This window comes from Vulpes vulpes, chromosome 13, assembly GCF_048418805.1.
Source record: "Vulpes vulpes isolate BD-2025 chromosome 13, VulVul3, whole genome shotgun sequence".
In the NCBI taxonomy this organism is placed as follows: domain Eukaryota; kingdom Metazoa; phylum Chordata; class Mammalia; order Carnivora; family Canidae; genus Vulpes; species Vulpes vulpes.
In genome coordinates this window covers 33897758-33919827 of record NC_132792.1, presented here as the reverse complement: position 1 = coordinate 33919827, position 22070 = coordinate 33897758, and the positions used below count along the sequence as shown (strand labels likewise).

Below are 22070 nucleotides of genomic sequence, written 5' to 3'. Positions count from 1 at the left end.
AGTGATATTGTAAAAGTGTTGTATGGTGACAAATGGTAGCTACATGTGTGATGAGAGTGGCAAAATATAGAAAAGTTGACTCACTGTGTTATACACCTGAGACTAATGTAACATTGTATGTCAACTATACTAAAAAAATTTTTTTTAAAGAATAAAATCTTAATGTGGAATCAAGTACTAAATTGGAACATAGCTTCACTTGTGATTAATACACTTGATTTTACTATGTTTATTGTAAACATATGACATAGTGCATATGTTACTATCAGACTTCTATCATTTTATTATATCAGTTTGTTTTTGGATCAAGCAAAATTTTGGAAAATCTCTAGTGTATATATTTTATACTTTAGGAAGATTTAGATTTCTCTATGAGTAGTGAAATTTGATGAGATTGGATGAACCATTACTCAGATTCGTAGTAGTCATCTTCCCACCTCATGAATATCATGGCTATGGAAAACCCTCATCTGTTGCAGCTGGTACGTTGCAGCACCATTTGATGCTTTGATCACTCTTTCTTCTTTAAAATGCTCTTGGCTTCATGTCTACAGCTTCAGTTATCATGTATATACTAAAAACTTACAAATTTTTTTCTCTAGCCCAGTTCTCTTCTCTTTGCTCCAGACCTTTATATCCAACTGCCTGTGACTCTCCACCTATCCCAAAACTGATTTATAATCTTTCCTTGTGTTTTCTACCTTAGTTGGTAGCATCAGCATCCTGGTTTCTTAAGAAACTAGGATATTTGCTTGATAATCTGCTCTCCTTCATCATACATTGTCAATTATGTCAGTATTACTGTTTTTTTTTTTTTAAGATTTTATTTATTCATTCATGAGAGACATAGAGAAAGAGAGAGGCAGAGACACAGGCAGAGGGAGAAGCAGGCCCCATGCAGGGAGGCCGACGTGGGACTCGATCCCAGGGCCTCCAGGATCCCACCCTGGGCTGAAGGTGGTGCTAAACCGCTGAGCCACCAGGGCTGCCCCCAGTATTACTTATTAAGTATCTCTCAAAGCCATCTAGTTTTCTCCATTCCACTTCCACCATGCTGGAACAATCTGTCATTATCTCTGCCTGTTTTTGTACACTGTACCAGGGATGCTGTTTTTGACATGCTTCTCTGATTGTATCACCACCGCATCACTTAAATCCCATTGCTTTTAGTTTTAATATCTAAATCTTTAACAGGTATAGAAAGCATTGTATATTCTGCTTCTCCTCTGCCTTCCCCGCTTCATCTTGGACCTCTTTCCCCCTTATGCTTTCTGCTGTGGGCTCCATACAGTTCTGTGAAACTGATATACTTCCTCCTGCCTCAGGACCTTTGTACATGCTGCTCCGCGTTCTAGAATTGTGCTTTGTAATGCCATAGCTGCTAGCCATGTGTGGCAGTTACAATTAAATAAAATCAAGAATTTTAGTTTCTCAGTCCCACTAACTACCATTTTAAGTCCTTGATGTGAGCAGTACTACCCCATTGGACAATGAAGATAATTCTGTATCTTCCATCTTTACACAAAGTTCTATTGGACAGCACTCTTCTAGAATATTCTTTGCCCCTTCCCTCACCCTTATTCCTGTGTACTTACTCAAGGAAGCCGTCCCCATCCTCCCTTCTGTTCCCAGTAGAGTCAATTTTCTCTGTAACTAAGTTTCCCAGCTAAAGACCACCATGAACACATCTGTAAGCAGGATTACATTTATTTAGCCTGCTTCAGCAGGGGACCCTTAGGAACAACTCAGAAAGAGTGTTTGGGCTTACCGTGGGTAAGTGTAAGGAGGGATTACGGATGACCGGTCCAGTGACCGTCAGCTCTGGACTGGATACAAGACATTGGGGCATCTTGGAAACTGGGTAACCATGGTTCAGGTGATGAGATGAGCAAAGCAGGACTGAAGATGCCTTTGCCAAGAAAGCAGCAGTCCCTCAGAAGGAAGACATGTTATTCACTTTTATAGCAGTGTGTGATTGTCTTCTGGGCTTCTGTTGGAATGTTGCTGTTGGCCTTGTCTGTGTGCCACTGGAAGTAGTACACCAAGACTGATTGTCAGTGGGACTCATTTTTATTTTCTCAGTTCCTGGAACTCTGTTGCTCTTTTCAAGTAATGTGTTTTCTCTGCTAGACCAGAAGCTTCATGAGAGCAGAGGCCTCTTCTGGTTCACTTTGGTACCCGTAGCACCTAGGACACTGCCTGATACAAAGTAGATGCTTAGCCTTTATTGAAAGAGTGGATGAATGAATAAACGAATGATAAGACCTAAAAAAAATGGTGACTGATCACAGACCACAGACATGGAATCAGAAAGTATCTGATTTTCTGACAGTTGAAGAATCATTTGTCTTTTCACACTAGACTCTTAGCAGGTGTCTCTTTGCTCCCACCTAAGAAAAACACTAGAATTCTAATATTCAGAATTTAAATATAACATTCTAATATTGCCTGGTATCTCAAGTCCTTTCAGGGTAGTCTTTATTTATTTTTTTTAAGATTTTATTTATTCACGAGACACACCGAGAGATAGGCAGAGACATAGGCAGAGGGAGAAGCAGGCTCCATGTGGGAGCCCGATGCGGGACTTGATCCCAGGACCCCCGGGATCACATCCTGAGCCGAAGGCAGACGCTCAGCTGCTGAGCCGCCCAGGCATCCCTCAGGGTAATCTTTAAAATATGTTATACCTTCTTTACTATCATTTTTGTCAGTCCGAATGAAGAAATGTATGGATGCATTATATCAGATCACGGTAAGGTATAGTGATGTTGGCTGCCTGCCTGCCTTTTGGCATCCTATGAATTATATTAAAAGTTTTCCAAATAGTTGGTAACTGTAATGACCCAAATGTTTCGGCTGTAATTCTCACCAAATCACGTAGGGCCATATGATCCGTCAATGTGATCAGGTCTCATAAAGAACTGTGATGTTTTCCAGGTGGAATAATTTTTTTTCTTAAATTATAAAGACAATATAAAAGAATTAAGGATAACATTTTAAGCTTGAAAAAAGTAGTATTCATGTTGGTAACATGTCTACTATTTTTATTTTTTCATAGTTCTTATCCACATACATTCATGTTCCTGGAGTAAGATTCTCTATTTTAATCAGCATATAGCTGACCATCTCTTTGAATCTGAACAATTGTAGTGTATCACACCTTCTTGCATCACCTGAGGGATTAGAATCATTGAATTTATTAGTCCAATATGTTGTAGTAGGCTAGTTAAGCTTAGGCCTCAGAGTTCTATGGCATGGACAATAAATTCACTGAGGGCCATGTTTACTGATACTGGTTCATCATGTGTTGTTATGGGTTACTGCATATTCCTTCAAAGAACACCTTGGAAATGCATCTCCTCTGTCTTCCTTAAATGCCCTTTTCATCATGCTCCCCTCCTACTCAAAAATTTCCTAATTCTTAACTATACTAAGCATAAATACCTTTTCACAGATCAGCCTGTCCAGCAGAACTTTCTGCAGTGATGGAAATTTCCTTTATTCTCTCCAGTGTAGTAGCCAATAGCCATATATGTAGTAGCCAATAGACACATATGGCAATTTAGTATTTAAAATGTGGCTGGTTGCTTGAGAAACTAAGTGTTTAACCTAGATTTTTAGATCCTCTCTTCATACTCAGATCAGGCCTATGTGTTTGGCCCCATATATGAGCCACATTTATATCTATCATTTTGTCTTGACTCATGTTGGTCCTCTGGATTACTTTTTTTCTATTCCTTCAATTAATCCAGCTTCTCTTGTAGCTTCCCGGGGTTAGAGCAGTCTCCACAATTTCCACGAAATCTTCCTGTGATCTTGGTGATTTTCCTTTCCTGGCAATGCTCATTTTGTGTTTCTCCAGCTAGGACACATGAATGAATGAATGAATGAATGAATGAATGAATGATTCAAAATAGACTTTCACATCTAGTCATTTGCTGTATTTTACTTCCATTTGTTCTTGTTGTTAATTGAATTTACCTATCTCCACCACCAGTATATCTCCTCAACTATATTTGTGAGGCCAGGACAGTGTTTTATATATTTTCTGTATTTCTCTGGGCACCATTCAGTTGGTGGAGCCCCAGAATATTCCCATTGCATGCTTTGTTGATTGACTGATTGTAAAAGAAACACAAATCTGTTATCTTTGATTCTTTGTCACAATTACTGAATCAGTCAAGTATTTGTGAAATGTTCCTAGGATGCACTTTGAAGGGCAAACCATTTGCTTGGATCCAGGGAATTTATAAGACTGCATAAAAAGAAGATCATATATATGTACATATAAACTGAATTCTAAAGATGGTGATTAGGGATTGTGAAGAAAATGTGGAAAATAGCTGAGTAACCCTTTCCTGAGAAGGAAACCTTCAAACTGTTAGTCAAGGGATGGAAGCTTATGGCTGGAAAATGAGAAGCAGGAAAGTTATTTCTTTGAAAGAGATCCTGCAAAAAGGTCACAGTGGGAGGACCAGGTGTTTGGGGTCAATCAAGTGCTTTTTCATTCTGTTATATTCACTTAAGGATCAAGAGGTGGGGCTTCTGTGCATCTGCTTTTGAAAGGGTTTTAAAATGTAACAAAGTGTATCCTACTTGCACCTAACAACAACTGGAGATCCTGTATCCAAGCTTCATCATGTATAATACTAGGACTTAGAGTTTCCCTTAAAAGTTTTGTGTACAAAACTTACAATATTGTGATAATGACAGTCTTAGACAAGGGCACTGAATATGCACAAGTGATTACTATATAATAGAATTGAATACAGATAGAGCTTACTATGTACCAGATACTGTACTTAGTACTTCACATCTCTTATCACATTTATGCTTCTTATCACTGCAAATGAGCATTTTATAGATGGAGAAAATCTGGCCCTTGCCTCAGTTTATACAGGTAGTGGGTAAGAGTTAGAACTTGATGCTAAGGCAGCCTTTCCCTAGAACTCTGCCCCTAACCATTCTAAATACTGCCCTATGCTGTGTATGCATGTGGCCTCTCTGTAGTTAGTGTTATATTAACTTAGAATTTGTGACTTTCAGAGTAAGCATTGGAGATAATAGGAAATGGAAGCGATGTTTTATATGTTTGAAGAAATAGGTTCCAGTACCTACACACTTTCAGAACTCCTGCGGACATGTGAATATGGACATATGAATAATACACAAAGCACAAATGTCTTTTCTGTTAAGTATAATCCTCAATGTGCAGGTGATTTGCAAGTTCTGTGCACAAATAGTAAGTAAATATTTTCATTGTAATTGAAAACAATACTAAAAAATGTATTATCTTTCTTTCTGAAGTGAGGATAAAACTGTTTGGACACATTTATTACTCCCCCCCCCCCTTTTTTTTGCATGATGACTTATGTATTTGTTTTAATTTTGATGACTTTTAAATTTTGCAGAAATTCCGGAGTGCTTCAGTTGGGGCTGAGGAGTACCTGTATGACCAGACATCAGGGTAGGTTATCAGGAGATTCCCCAAGAAACTAATGAACTGATCACACTTTAAATGTATCCCCAACTTATACTTTTGAACCTTTAAAGCAAATTATTTTCTCTATATAGTGACTTCTAAATTACTGTTTCCAATCTTGACCTATATTCTGAGGCCTATTCCCTTTTTCCATTCTTCTGTTAGTTAGATATCCTTTCTTAGGTGGTTCTCTGAATCTCAGACACATGGACCTCCAACATAGTATGTGAATAATTGGAACTCTTTACCTTTCTTTTTCTTTTCTTCCTTCCTTCTCCACTTCTTTGATATCTGTTCTGCTTTTATTTCCTATTGTGGCTAATGATGCAACCATCCTCCAGTTACTCACCCTACAGGTGTAAAGATCTACCTGACTTTTTGCTACACTTTAATCACACTTGCCAAGTGCTGAATGTTCTTTTCTACGTGTCCTGTTCCTTGTAGCTTGCTCTTATTCATATTCTGAACTGTTGTAATATAATTGATCTTCCTGCCAGCACTTTCTTTTCTCTTCTGTTCCACTTTGCACATAATTAGCTACCAGCTATCATACTGGTGCCTTCCATGTACAAGTAATGCAAAAGGTATGGGAATAAGATAGAACCTCTCCTTATAAGAAGCCCATCGACTTTTGGAGGGGACAAATGTAGCGATGGACAATTACAATTTGCTAAGTGATGAATCAGTCCTGCTACAGAGATACATAAACAGATAGTTGAGAAGACCTATGGGTCTGTGTGTGGTGGGGGTTAGGAGTGGTGAGGATGGGAAAAGCTTGCAGGAAGGGGGCATTGGAGCCAGTTGCTAAAGGATTGTGAGCAGGAGTTTTCCAGGGAAAGAAGGAAGATTAAGAACATTCTAGGTGGAGGGACCGGATGTTCAAAGACTTTGGTCATGGTCATGCCCCATAGAAGAGAATGGCAAGAAATGAATTGATCTCTTTCGTTTCACAAAATTTATCAGTGATGTCACCATTTCAGACAGGATTAGACACAAATTACTCATGAAGGTGGGCAGGGCCCTCTATGTGCTGGTCCCTTTGTACTTTAAACCTTGTGTCCCACCATATTTCTTGCTCCTTTGCTTTTACATTTGTGGGCCTCTTCTATTCTCTCTGTTTCCACCTTCAGTTCTCCTGATCCTTCAGGATCTTGCTCCAGCCTCAGGCTCCCCAGTCATCTGCCCCAGATCATCCAAGTCAGTTTCAGTGTGTGGTGTTTGTGAGTGGGAGGGGTGAAGTAGGGAACATAGAGTTCCAAGTCCCCTTCTAAAATGTGGAAATACATGTATAATTTAAATTATATATGCTATATAAACCCAGATTGCCATGTAATCAGCTATCAGGCTGGTAAAAAGAGCATTGATTGACTTGCCAATCACTGGATCTATCTTTTCTTTCTGCTGCATTGTCCACTGGAGTGATCAAGTTTCTCACCTTTCCTCACCTGTGAAATGAGGAAGGTGCTTTTATTTCCTGTGTTATTGACACACTTGGGGAGCATGAAACCCCCCAAATTATATTCAGAACGATTTCTGTTCCTATGTGCTTTTTTCCGGGGAGAAGGTTCACAGCTTTCTTCATTTTTTTTTTTTTTTTTAAGGCAGCCTGTGCCCTGACAAAGTTGCAAGCTGCTGGTCTAGGTAATTCCTAATATCCTGTCCAGGTCTCAAATTTTATGATTCAGTGGTTGTATTTAAATTGCTTTCCAGGCCAAATAACAGTGAAATTGGTTCTGTCTTGAATGATTTATTTCCCACCATGTCCTAAGATATGTATTCCGGAATTTGCTTGGTTTATCAGCTCATGTGTAAGGTTGTTCTCATAAAAAGAGGAATATTATTGTGCCCTTCAAATTTCTTTCTCCTTATGGAAGTTACAAAAAATTAAATGTTGCAGAAATATTTAACCTAGAAAATAGGGGTCTCTCATAATCTTGTAAGTAGACCATTTCCAGAGGTGAACTTTGAGGCATTTTTACACCTAGCCTTTCAAAGACTATGAAATTAAAGAGCTAAGAAAATAGATAGGCCTAGTGAAGAGTTTCTGGTGATGAAGTGCACAAAGCATTGGTTATTGGATCATCACTATCAGCCATCCTGTAGTATAGCAGAAATACATATTTCTGAATCAACATATTGAACAAAAAAGACTCTGGTCTTTTTTGACCACAGTGGTCAAATCTCTTGACCACTGGTGGTTCTTACCTGTTGTTTATTTTAAGTAATTGATACATTCTTCAAAGTTGGGAAAATCAATGCTTTTATTTTGTAAATTAAGTACTATTTTAAAAATATTAGGGAAATTGTGTAGAGCAGAGATTTGCAAACTTTTTCTACAATGGGTTAGATAGTGACTGTTTTAGATTTGACACACTATACGTAACAACTACTAAACCCTGCTGTTGTAGTGTGAAAGTAGCTGTAGACAAGATCTAAATGAATGAACATAGCTGGGACGCCTGAGTGGCTTAGCGGTTGAGCATCTGCCTTTGGCTCGGGGCGTGAACCTGGAGTTCCAGGATCAAGTCTCCCATTGGGCTCCCTGCATGGAGCCTGCTTCTCCTTCCTCTGCTTATGTCTGCCTCTCTCTCTCTGTGTCTCTTGTGAATAAATAAATAAAATCTAAAAAAAAAAAAAAAAAAAGAATGAACATAGATTTGTTCCAATAAAACTTCATTTACAATAATAGGCAGGGAGCTGGATTTGACCAGTGGTCCATTATTGACAAACTCCTGATTTGGAGCAGTAGTGATCCTTTAATGAGTTCTTTTGCAGTCTTAAAATAGAAAACGAAATAAAAAAGCAACAGTTACTATTATGGAACTAGATTCTCAACAGTGAGGGTCTGAGTTTTAGATTTTCAGTTTTGAAATGTTTTAAAGTGGGATATAGATATTTGCGACATCTTAGTTATGCAAAAAAGACGGTTAAGTACAGGTATGAATTGAACAAAAGCTTTCACACATTTGGCTTGTTGCTAGGATGAAAGTGGCAAATTCTATCAATTCTTAAGCCTCAGGCATTACTGATTGCCACCCAAGACCTAACAGGTTCTCCTGGCATAGCCTTGCATAATTGGACAGGCACCTCGTGGACTTTCTCCCCTTCTAAACCATCAGGTTTATGAGCCACTATTAGAAATGTTGTATACATTGTATTGGCAGTGACCTTTGGTCAGGTTGTGTCTCTTTTGCCATATGCTTGCTGTGTTTTGTCTCTGAAATAGAGTAAGTATTGGTTAATATTTACACAAAATACTGTAAATGTGAAGTTGATTAGGAAGGCAGAAATGTCCAAGTGAGTGACTCTGACCACTGTTTTCTGTTCACAGCGGCACATTTCAGTACACTCTGGAAGCCACCAAATCTTTACGTCAGAAGCAGGGGGAGGGCCCCATGACCTACCTCAACAAAGGACAGTTCTATGCCATAACGCTCAGTGAGACTGGAGACAACAAATGCTTCCGACACCCAATCAGCAAAGTCCGGGTATGAGCCTCATTTCTCAAATAAAGCACAGAGGGATCAGATGAAGGGAATTGCTATCTAACAGTCTTGTGGAAGGGCGTGGAAAAAATTCCAAAATAAATAATTCTAGAACAAATGTCAGAGAGCTGGAGCAGGAGAACTTACTGGCTTCCAGTTTATCATTTTAATCAGTAACCAATAAATGCCGGGGAAGGGACATGGTTGGGGCATGCTTTCTGACTGTATCCAAGATATTTTCCCAGCTTCCTTCATTGCCTTTGTGCTACCAGTTGTTCTTGTTTTCAATCAATTGATCTTAATTTTTCAAGCAAGTGGCTGTACATCCGACCTTATTTGTGGGCAGAAAAAGAGCTGCTGCTGTTTCCAGTATGGGGGGATGTAGTTTATTGTGTCCTTTGCAACTTGGTTAAATTAAGCCTTCTGCAGCCCAGTGCTTGCTTACTCAGGAGTAAAGTGAGGCATGATATGATCCCGACCAGGAGTGACTTAGTGGAATTTTCACCTTCGTAAGTATTAGTCCTGTTTGTGGGAAATGGAACCATGCTGGAAGTTTACCAGCTCTGGCATTCTTGCTGCTGCCAAGAAAGGGGGGCAACTGGTAACCCTTCTCTACTGAAAAGGAAAATCATAGCAGAGCTCTCTGAAAGGAGAATGAAGGGCTTTCCTGCCCTATTGTAAAATGATTTATTTTACATGCACTGTGCATAGTGCCCACCCTATCTTATTTTGTCCATAGCTACTGCCTCCTAAGCACTTCAGCACACTGAAAAGAATGCCATGCTGTGCCTAGAGCATAGTGCGTTTGCCCCCATCCTAGAATCCCCTGCAAAGATAGCAAGTAAAGTAGAAGAGAAAGAAGAGTATTTGGTCACTTGCTGGGCAGCTTGTCAGTTACTAGCTTTAGGTACAAATTTCTTTGGTGATCTCTGAGACACCTAGATTTTCTGGCTTTGTTTTAATGAGAAAGAGAAGGAAGTATTGCCACTCATTTCTCAATCCTAAAGTTCTTCCTCCCTCCAAGCCTGTCCCAGTCCCAGATCAGAGCTATAGGAGGCAGGGCAGTTGAGAGTGAGAAGAAGATGTGGAGCTCATGTCCCACCTAAGGCTGAGCCCATTGCAAGTGGAAAGGTGCCTGGTTTGTTATGTGCCTGCCAGGGGAATTGGAGTGTTCCTACCCTCTGGTCAAGGCAGAGGGATGCCATCCTCCTCCTTCTTATCTTCATAATGGTGGAGGATTATAGTAATAATAACCAAAATAGTAATAACAGGAGCAGCCCAGGTGGCTCAGTGGTTTAGCGCCGCCTTCAGCGCAGGGCATGATCCTGGAGACCTAGGATCAAGTCCCACGTCGGGCTCCCTGCATGGAGCTTGCTTCTCCCTCTGCTTGTATCTCTGCCTCTCTCTCTCTCTCTCTCTCTCTCTCTGTGTCTCTTGTGAATAAATAAATAACATCTTTAAAAAATAGTAATAACAACAATAATGGCAGAGAGGTGCTATAATTAATAATAACAACAATAACAAGAGCCACAAAATAACAACTAATATTTATTGAGTATATCTTCTATATGCCAGGCACTATGTTAAGTGTCATATATATATATAGCAATTCATTTGAAACTAACAACAACCCTATGATATAGGCACTGTTTTCATAATATTACAGATGAGGAATCTTGGCTTTTTAGAGGCTAGTGACTGGCCAAGGTTACACAGCTAAAATGTGAGGGAATTAGGACACATCCCAGGCAGTCAGATTCTTAGACCTACTCTCTTAACCACTAGGGTACACTGTGTTGAGTCCCATGGAGGGCTAAAAGCCAGAGGCATTTTAGCCTGGGATTCACCTCTGGATATATATGCTAGATTTCACACTCCACAGCGTCCCATGTAGATGCCAGGTAAAAAGACTCTGGATAAACTTACTTTTTAAAAAATAATCTTGTATATTACAAGCAAGCATATAAGTCACAAACACCCTCTTTAACAACACCATTATCATTACCATGAAAAGATGATGGACGGTTCACATTCTAATGCCATGACAGGAGTTTTAAGTACAGAAACTTTTCCAAGAATATTGCTTCATTGAAATCATGTAAATAATTTAATATGGAAGTTTTCTTTCCATCTGTTTCATTTTGGCTAAATCGAGCCCTCCTTTCTCAAGGACTTCAATCTAACAGCCTTGGTGAGTTAGAATGGTGCCTCTCAGAGGGGATCTTTCTTATGCCTCAGCCCTAGGAGAGTAAGTAAGCACCCTGGAGAAAGAGGGATTCACTTGGAACTTACCTGCATTACTTTGGAGAACTGTATTTCATTCTGAGTTGAAGCATGTATGCCTGCTTGGTAATAGCATTTTCAAGCTGACATTCGCTTTATCAGTGAAGACAAATTTCCAGATCAAGAATATGCCATTACTTGGGCTAATAATATAGTTATTTGCTAAGGAAAGAAAATATTACCTGTTATTTTTATTTTGGAACAGAAAGACATAATAAACACTAGAAGGCCACACAGTGAACTCTTACATAAACAGTAGACCTGCCCCTTATGTGTGGGGAATACATTCTAGGACCTCCAAATGGATGCCTGAAACCATGGATATACTGAGTCATATGTATGCTATGGTTTTTCCTCTAAATACATACCTATGATAAAGTTTAACTTATAAATTAGCACAGTAAGAGATTAACAACAACAGATAATAAAATAGAACAGTTATAACAATACACTGTCATAAAAGTTATGTGAATGTGGTATCTTGGTCTCTGAATATCTTATTGTACCGTACTCACTCTTCTCATGATGATGCGAGATGATAAAATACCTATGTGATAAGATGAAGTGAGTTGAATGACGTGGGCATTGTGACTGTAATGTTAGGCTACTACTGACCTTTGGATGATATATCAGAAGGCACGCATCTGCTTCTAGATTATGGTTGACCAAATGTGGGTAACTGAAACCATGGGGAAGGGGAACGACTGTAAATGGCAAAGTTTGAGGAGGTGGGAGAGAGAAGAATGAAGAGCTTGTAGCTCATATTCCACCAGCACAGCCAGTGGTTCCCCTTGTCATTTATTTGTACCTTGCCTTTGAGGTTCATGCCGCTTGTGTATTTGAATAATATGGATACATATTTCTAAACTAGTTTTCCTAACATCTGGTCTCTAATCCAACAAATATTCACACATACTTTGGGAATGAGCCAGATTTTGAAAGAACAGTACAATTGCAAGCATGTATTTGGTATCTATTATTTGCCAGGCTCCAGGCCACTGTCCTTGTCCTCTTTGAGTTTGAAGTCAAGGGGAACACATTGTCATCGACTGAACAATTATAAATAATTAAGTAAATGACGACAAGTGTGCAAAATGCTACAAAGGAGAAGTTATTAAGGAATGAGAGTCAATGAAGTATTGTGGAATAGTAGGAAAATGTCTAAGGAATATTTTGGTTATGAAGTAAGAAGGAGAGAGGCAGTATCCCTGCTACTGTAGTTAAGGGGATTTTTGGGGGTATGTGTTGATAACTTCTCCATCTCATAAGTGATAAGTGTGTATTTAGTTTAATGAGGGTTTTTATATTTTAGAACCAAAAGGGGTTTTGGATTCTTATTTCTACAAGATATAATTAGTTTCTCAAGCAAGTACATCCAAATTGTGTTGAAATAAATAAATAGTTGGCCTTACCTCTTTTGGTCTGTGAAATATCTGTAGTTTGGATCTGTGTTCCTTGGTATGAACTCATCTTGTGGTATTTCTCTCATTACTTTAGTATTTCTCTTAGTACTCCAGTATTCCAGCCCAAGGCACTTAATTAGTCTAGAAACAGATGCTTGCTTCTTTACAAATGGTGCCAAATTCTACATTTAAGAATACAATATTTCAGAAATGTGTTTGTTTTCAGTACAGAAAAGATTTTTTTGGTATTCCCATTCACCTCACATGGACGTGCTGTTAATTGGCGAATTTGGTTATGATTCATGGTAAAAATTATATGGAGGGCGCCTGGATGGCTTAGTTGGTCATGAGTTTAAGCCCTGTGTGGAGCCAACTTAAAAAAAAATGATGTAGGATTCTTTTTCCTGTGTACTGTTCTCATTCCCCAGGCATTTTTTAAGGAGGCCCAGTTTTAAACAACTGAGCTTGTCTGGGCTTTTGTCAAGCAAGAGAAGCAACATTATAGAAGCACAGCTCTGCCAGAAGCGGAGGCTGTGAACAGAAAGTAAGATGCATGGCTCTCCCCTCTGCAGAGCGTGGTGATGGTGGTCTTCAGTGAAGACAAAAACCGAGATGAGCAGCTGAAATACTGGAAGTACTGGCACTCCCGGCAGCATACGGCAAAGCAGAGGGTCCTTGACATTGGTAAGTTGATCCTGACTTCCCTTTGTGGTCTTCCATGAACTGACATGTTGTCATGATGCCAAGGAGAGCCTGGCACACGACTCATAGCGAGGACCCACGTAGCTCTCAGTAAGATGTGCCAGGCACTAGTCTGGACACTTTTCCTTTGTTAGTACATTTAGTACAGGTCAGGCGGAGACATCAGAATCAGGCTAAGCTGAGTACAAAGCCTGGTTTGTTCTATGGAAGTCATCTGTGCCTTGTATAATAGCAGTGACACATTTGGATTTGCAAGGACTCTGTCAGTTTCTAAAACATGTTTCCATGCTCTCCTGTGTTTAGGCCTAATGGCTAGTCGGGCAGACCAGATGAACTCTTATCCCCCTGTGACATGAGTAACCTCAGGGTCATTTGACTCTAAGGTACTTGTCAAGGTACATGACTGGAAAGTGGGTTCTGGTTCCCTGATTCTTTTCTTAGTGTGCCTTCAGCTGCTCATAGTACTAGGTGGTCTGGCAGACAAAACCTTTGAGAGATCTTTTCTAGCAGCAGAAGAGGAATGAATCTGCCAGGTACATTTTCTGTAGTCTCTGTATTCTTCAACACAACATCTGTGCTCTAGAGACCTGTAGTCCGTTGGGTGGGAGTCAAGTTCAGCCAGGAAGGCAGAGCCCATGCCAAGTGGTCCCACGGAGGGAATTTGTTGCAGAGATTGGGAGGGCTGCAGGCACCATGAGGCAGTCCGGAGATAAGCAACAGCAGGAATCTGTTGCTATTACTTGTAGGGCTGGAGGATCAAAGAGAGGAGGTTGTGGGTGTTGGGGGAGCCACCCAGTAAGAGCTCCAGCCATAGTGGGGGCTGCCTCAGCAGGAGCTGGGACCACAGACGGAGCAGCTTTGCAAGAGGAGGAAGAAGCACAGAAGAGTCACTGCCAGACACACCTCTCAAAGAATGCCAAGAGGGAGGAGAAGGAATGCCCGGTCTTTTCCCTGTCTTGTACTCTCCCACCAGTGCTTTCCAGGAGCCAAATTTTCCCTGAAGCCATTGGGTATGTGATTGTAGCAAATGCAGTTTGTAGGAATCAACCTCTGGGATACAGAATAAAACTGAGGAAGTCAGGGATTGAATCTTAAAGTTACTAGAGATTATTAAAAATGCAGACAGTAGGGATCCCTGGGTGGCGCAGTGGTTTGGCGCCTGCCTTTGGCCCAGGGCGCGATCCTGGAGACCCGGGATCGAATCCCACGTCGGGCTCCCGGTGCATGGAGCCTGCTTCTCCCTCTGCCTGTGTCTCTGCCTCTCTCTCTATCTCTCTGTGACTATCATAAATAAATAAAAATTAAAAAAAAAATGCAGACAGTAAAATATTTGTTTCTAAGTAATTTTAGTATTTTTTATGCTATTTTTGTAAGAAGTAAGTAAATTCTCATCTATGGGCTTTCTTACCTCCTTTTGCAGACCAAGAGGCTGCAATCCCAGTGAGCGTAGGCAAAGCAAAGGTTTCCATTGTGTGGGGTATCAGAAGGTATTACTGAGTCATTGCTTTAGTTTCTTACACACTGCAGTGATGGATTTTTTAGAGCTTACATCTCACCTTTGCCAAAGTCCTTTGACCAGTGGCACAGAGGATAGTGATTAGGTTAAGGTTAGAGACTCACAATAGAACATACTGAAACTAATTGTTGGTTTATCCTACAAAATGGTTACACCCCTACTTACCCCAGTGCATGCCATGTGCACATGTATGTGCACACACACACACACACACCTTCTATTAACTAGTCAAACATAATTATCTAATAAACCAGGAAACTGAAGCTGAGAGAGCCCACTGACCAAGTGGCTTACCCTTAGATAATTAGTGCAATAGGTAGGATTAGACAATCTTCTTCACCCAGTTCATACACAGAAACCACAAGATCGATTGACTAGGACAAGGGGTTAGGAATACTTGCCTTAACCTGCTTTGTAGCCAATCTACGTAGAGCAGAGGAACAATTTTATTTTATTTGAGAAGTTAGCCTTATAATTATTACCTAAGAAAATGAGAGGAGCAATTAAATAGAAATATGGACTAGATCCAAATAAGGCAAATAATAAAAGCATTTTACTGGCTTACCTGTTGGTTCAACTTTGATATTATTACAAGGTTTACTTTTCTTAGACCAAAATGATTTCTCAGCCCTCACAGGACCTCAAATCTTAACTTTCTTATTGCCTCTTACCTGCCTTCGGACTTTTCTCTGTAATCTTTACACACACATGTGCACACACATGCACACACATGATTTATCTTTGAGATTGAGCTCTGTGACTCCTTCGGCTACCTGCTCTGAACCTGAACCTGAAGGGTATTAAATCAGTCCCTTAGCTTCAAATGGAAAATGGATTTTCTGCCCACAGCTTCAACCTGTCAGCTACTCACGGACGGTGAGGAAATATGCAAAAATTTTATATAATTCATTACTTTACTAGACTTAAAAAAAAAGTCAAACCATGTGTTCCTCTGGATGGTTAATACCATCTCCAGCATAAAGGAGGAGCTGATGCTGGGATGGTGTGCACATCTGTGTGTGGCACAGTGTCAGCAGGTAGCTCTGGAGGGCAGTGCTGAGAAGAACATTTATGAAGGCCTTACCTTGCTTCCACCAGGGGTTTAGCAATGCCTGCTGAGGGAGAAGGGAGGCTGACGGGTGCATGTACCATGTAGTTGTTAGTGTGGATCAAGAACCTTCTAGTAGCCTCAAGAAAAAAAGGAAGACTCCAACATTTTAACCTCTGTGAAGCTGGAGGCTGCAATCGGGGCTCCCAGGTTGCAGGTTCCAAGTCTCCACCAGTCACTGTGGTCACCCAGTACAACTGGGCCGTCTAGGTAGTGATCTTGAAACTGGAGTTAGAGACCAAGATAGGGCCCCTTTTGCTAAAGCAGAGATTCCTAGCCCGTGGTCTTGGGAGTCTGTGGGTGGACTTGCGGGAACCTCAAGCTCCTCGGGTTATGCACAACACAGTTTTGTGTGTAGAGGTGTGCTTATTCTTTCTTCTCATTTTTCAGGGTTCCTGGGCTAACCAGCCCTCCTCCAGCTCTCTGTCTCTCTACCTCCGCTCCAAGCAAAGCCCAAGGAAACTTTCATCTCTCTTTGTATTTTTCCTTATTCCCCATCCCTTTAGCACTTATGCTCAAGGATTGCTCTGTTGTCTCTTGTCCCAGCTGTTGTCTGTTGTCTTGATGGCTGGCAAACAGTCTACATCTTTCCTGACATACATTTATCTCACTTGGATTAGAATGGTGTTTGCTCTTCAAGGCTGTTTCCTCATCTCCTACAGACTTCTGATCCTCTGATTAGCTCCTCAGTGCTGGTTGCCAGATGGGGAGAGGACGCTCAGTGTCTCTGATGGAGTCCTTCCTGTAGGTCTGTGCAAGGAACAGTGGGGGCCGGAGGGCCTTGGGTGCAGGAAAGGAAGTGGCTTCTCAGAGCACATGGGGCCTTGACTCTTGGGTTCCTTGTATCCTGATTGGAGCTCCCAACGAGGCTGCTCCTACATCACACCAGGCACGGCTCTCCTTGGCAGATACTCGCACATTACATGGTTTGTTCTCTCACTTTTTGCAGGTCCTTGCTTGTTGTCAACTTATCAAAGAGACCTACCCTGCCACCTTACCTAAATGGCACACCCTCATCACTCTCCAGCCCCTTTACCTTTGTTATATTGCAGAGCATTTATCTCCACCCTACATTTTACTTGTGTACAGATGTTTCTGTTTCTTATTGTGCCCACCCTCCAACTGGAAGGTAAAGCCCATGAGGCCAGACCCTTGTCTGGGTTAGCGCAGGACCTGAGACATAGTGAGCTGTCAGTAAATCTTTTCCTGAATGAAGGAGTGAGTTAGTGAGTGGATGAACAAACGTGTGGATAAAACTCTAATTCCACTCTGGACGGAGTGAACTGGGTCCTCATAATGCTTCCCATGTGTTCCTTGGTTTCTGTGTACCAGGCTCTTTCTAGACGATATATGTAAACATTTTATCCTTTGTCCTCAAAACAGCTCATTTTCTTGTTTAAAAAGTGAGCCGGTGAACGGTTAAGAATTTTACCCAAGGTCATGTACCTGGTGACTGATGTAGGTGGAATGGCAGCCCAAGAGTGTCTGAGTTTGCACTCCTTGTTTTTTATTATACTCCGGTCCTCACTCCACTGTAGTTCATCTTTATATGGCAACCCGTAGGTAGTTCTTGGCCCTACCAGGCCCCGATGCCTCGCAGAGTGACTGCAGACATCCGTGACCTGGCCTGGCGCTGATGTCCCCTCCTCTATGCCTTCCTCTCCAGATGTCGAGAATGTTTTGCAGTCTGGGAGAGGGTGGAACTCTTGGCTGCTGCTAGTTCTGACATTTCTGTAAGCCAGTTCAGATATGTGGTTCTTGTACATCAGGCCATAAACTATTTTGTTTGGGGGAGCGGGGAAGGAAACATTAGCAATTAGTTCTTACCTGATAAAAGTAAAACAAATAGACCTTGGCCCTAGTGTGAGTCCTGCTGCTTTTCAAAGCACACAAGCAGAGTTCTCCAAGCCTCACAAGTTCTTTCTTGTGAGCTTGTTGAATAACAGCAATTATTCTAGGTCATAAATGAGTTTACATTCTGCAGCCCAAGGAGCATTCCTGTGCCGATTAGACCTCATATCTCCTGTATAGAACCACTTAGATTGTTTCTGTTGTTTGCTCGTCTCTGTGGATGTCCCTCTGTAAGGACGTGGAGTTAGTGCTGGTCCCGTGTTCCCACCAGCTTGCAGAAAGGTATAGGTACTCCATATTCATTCAGAAAACAGGCCAGACCCTTCATTAGGAACTAGCAATTCAGAGGTAATTAAGACAGAGTCCCTGTCCTCAGCCTGCTTGAGTCTGGAGGCAAGCAGATCAGTGGCTAAGATGTCACGTGTCATATGGTGCCTTAGAGGAGTGCTTCCCTGAAGTGTTTCTGAGACCTCTCCGAAATGACAGTGAGAGCACATGAGGTCAGTGAGGTGGGGGAGGGTGCTGCAAGCCAAGAAACCAGCACAGGCTTATATAGCAATCCAGGCAGAAGAACCAAAACGAGATTGGCCGATTATCTTATAAAGTCTGATAGAATTGTTAGCACAGATGGGGGCAGTGGCAACTGTTGTACGTCTTAGTAAGAGTGTCCCTTGATTGAACTAACACAGGCAGTAAGGTGAGGGAAGTTCTGATTCTTAACCGGCTCACTTTTTAAACAAGAAAATTAGCTGTTTTGAGGACAAAGGATAAAATGTTTACATATTTCGTCTAGAAAGAGCCTGGTACACAGAAACCAAGGAACACATGGGAAGCATTATGAAGACCCAGTTCACTCTGTCCAGAGTGGAATTAGAGTTTTATCCACACGTTTGTTCATCCACTCACTAACTCACTCCTTCATTCAGGAAAAGATTTACTGACAGCTCACTATGTCTCAGGTCCTGTGCTAACCCAGACAAGGGTCTGGCCTCATGGGCTTTACCTTCCAGTTGGAGGGTGGGCACAATAAGAAACAGAAACATCTGTACACAAGTAAAATGTAGGGTGGAGATAAATGCTCTGCAATATAACAAAGGTAAAGGGGCTGGAGAGTGATGAGGGTGTGCCATTTAGGTAAGGTGGCAGGGAAGATCTCTTTGATAAGGTGACAACAAGGTTGAGGAGATGAGGGAGAAGGGTTTGATAGTTGTGGAAAGGCTTGCATTTGGGAAATGCTATCTTAGGGTCTTCACAGAGGAGCATCAGCACAGCTACATTGCACATGTTGAGAGGGAGTAAGCTCAGGATGTTTCTCCCTTGGCTGCTTTAACACTATCTTGGCTTCATAAAGTCTTGCTGTGAAGTTTTTTTGGGGAGATATTCAAATATGTGTGTGTCTGTACTTTTTTTTTATAATGAGCGGTAGCATGCATACCTTGTTTTTAGTTAATCCTGTTTTTCTGTTGTTGAATCAGGTGGATTCTAGAGATCCAAGAATAGGTAAGAGAGGGATAAAAATCTTACCTGTGTGTTGTCATTCATCCAAGTGGGTGTATGCCATTTGTACATCAGTCTTCCCAGATTGTTGATAAGGGCAGATGGAGGGGAGTTTGCAAAAATACCAAGCAAATAGGATATTGTAATGAAATGACATTTCTTTGTAATGAGTTGAAGTACATGAATTCAGAGGCTTTGGATAACCGTTGAGGGTTTAGCAGCACTGTTGTGGGGTGATATCTGTACTTCAGGGAGGTGATTCCAGGCCAGCACGGAGGATGGCAGAAGGGAGAGAGAGACCAGTAGTGAGAAGACCATTCGTAGCCAGGTGAATGATGGAGTGCAGCCAGAGGAGTGCATTATAAAGGGGTGATGCAAAGTTATCCCAGGAACAAGAGACAAATTCTAGAACTGATAGAGCCTCCGTGATGACTGGCTGTGAGGATAAAGGAGAAGAAAAGGATCACAGGTAAAAATTGTGGCCTTGCTAAGTAAATGGGTGCCTTGCTCCAAGGTAGGGGTGTCAAGAGGAGCGATTGTGGCCAGAAAGTACAAATGGTTGACCCTTTGTCTCTTTGTTCTCCTTCAAGGAGGGAAGGAAAGTTAGAAGAGGTTCAACAACTAAGTAACTGAATGGAATGTGAGCCAGAAGCTACAATAGATAAATTGAAGCACGTTCACATACAATTTCTCTTTTCCAAACAGAAATAAGATTTACTTTGCCACTTTACAGATGCAGAGGTTCCAAAATAAAGAACTCAGTGGTTTTTTGCATTTTCACAGTGGGTGGTATGGATTGTAATGTAATGACACTAATTCCACAGGCACATCCAAATAAGCCTTATTACTTTATAGTCCCATCCAATGAACCATTATTGATAGAAATGGGTAGGAAATATCAGAAAGGGAGACAGAACATGAAGACTCCTAACTCTGGGAAATGAACTGGGAGTGGTGGAAGGGGAGGAGGGTGGGGGGTAGGGGTGAATGGGTGACGGGCACTGAGGGGGGCACTTGATGGGATAAGCACTGGGTGTTGTTCTGTATGTTGGCAAATTGAACACCAATAAAAAATAAATTTATTATTAAAAAGAAAGAAAAAAAAAGAAATTTGCAGTTAATTGTGAAACCAACTATTTGCTCTTCTTTCCTTCTCTGTCTTCAGCTTTGATTCACAGTAATCTGGCCCTGTAGCAGGATGTGTCAGTTTTGTTGTTGATATTAATCTTGTAGTTTTCCATGGTAATTAGCAGGTAATTATAGTTCATCTTTGATTATTAGCATGGGATTATTGGATTTTCATCTGTACCCTCATACAAATCTATTTTGTTAGAGCCAATTTTTAAATACCAGTTTTATGTTAAGGTAAAGCTTTTCTTGAAAATTTTAGTTCCAACAAACTGGAAACATTTTTTTTTAAAGATTTTATTTATTTGTTCATGAGAGACACAGAGAGAGGCAGAGACAAAGGCAGAGGGAAAAGCAGGTTTCCTGAGAAGGAACCTGATGTGGGACTTGATCCCATGACTCCGGGATCATGACCTGAGCCAAAGGCAGATGCTCAACCACTGAGCCACCTAGGGGTCCCTCTTCAGAGATGCTTTTAATGAGATTGCAGGTAACCTGATAGTCTCGTTTTTAGCATTATTTGATTGGCTTAAAAATTACAAAAAAAAAAATACTTGGAGATATATCCTGATAGTTTCATGAGGCTCATCTATGTACTGAACAAAATACAGAGCGAGCTGGTATTGTTAGCTATCCATGAGCACTTATTAGAAGCTTCTCTCTTGCTACACTTTTCAACAGAAACAAATTTATGTCTTTGCAATATCCCCAAGTGCGAAATTGTGCAAATCTAAAGTTTTCCTTCTCTGTTTACACAACCTAAAACTTGCCAAGAGAAAGTTTTTACCAAAATTAAATTAAGCTCTTTGAGGTTGGATAAACCAAAATAAGGTGAAGCTAATGTGAAGAAAAGTCTTTGAACAAGTTCCAGGAATGCAGAGCCACCACTAGTTTTTCTGCTTTTGAAAAGACTAGCATTGAAATGAAGAAGCGCTAAATAAATGAGCGTCTTGTCATTGTTTGGTGATCCTCTGAGGTACGTCTTGGTATTATCTCCATTTCACAGATAGGGAAACCAGCTTAGAGCAGTTAGGCGGCTTTACTTAGGTGGCTGCTGATGATGTTGAACCCTAACCCACAGTTCCCAGATGCTGTGGTCCACATCACAAGGGAAAACAGTAACAGAAGAAGGCACCTGGATGGCTCAGTGGTTGAGTGTCTGCCTTTGGCTCAGGGTGGGACTCCGGGGTCCTGGGATCGAGTCCCACATCGGGCTCCCTGCATGGAGCCTGCTTCTCCCTCTGCCTGTGTCTCTGCCTCTCTCTCTCTCTCTTCTCTCTCTCTCTCTCTCTGTGCCACTCATGAATAAATAAATAAAATTCTTTAAAAAAAGAAAAAGAAAACAGTAACAGAAGTATCAGCTTCCCTCCTTTGAAGGGCAGATTTGGCTTCTTAAAGAAATATATTTAAGAGAATTGGAATTTCAATTGCAAAATGATATCTAAATCCTCTAATAATTGGTGGGAAATAAGTAAACAGGAATAGAAGCGTGAGTAATTCAAGTAGCAGTTGAAGCAGAAATCACTTGTATAATGAACTAGAATAGCTCATGTGGTTCCCCCACCCTGTGCCCATCACACATGTAACACACTCACCTTCCTATGTCTGGTAACCA

General features: G+C 41.1%; 1 protein-coding gene across 6 annotated transcripts in view; it reads left to right on the top strand.

Annotated features, from left to right (window-relative positions):
* GRHL2 (grainyhead like transcription factor 2) overlaps window positions 1-22070 on the top strand; it is a 158183-nt gene that overhangs the window by 64586 nt on the left and 71527 nt on the right. For all 6 annotated transcript variants that reach the window (XM_072734126.1, XM_025994782.2, XM_025994780.2 and 3 more), the window contains exons 5-7: window positions 5412-5467; window positions 8814-8970; window positions 13226-13337. In XM_072734126.1, coding sequence (XP_072590227.1) covers window positions 5412-5467; window positions 8814-8970; window positions 13226-13337 — 325 coding nt within the window. The remainder of the gene's footprint in view (window positions 1-5411; window positions 5468-8813; window positions 8971-13225; window positions 13338-22070) is intronic.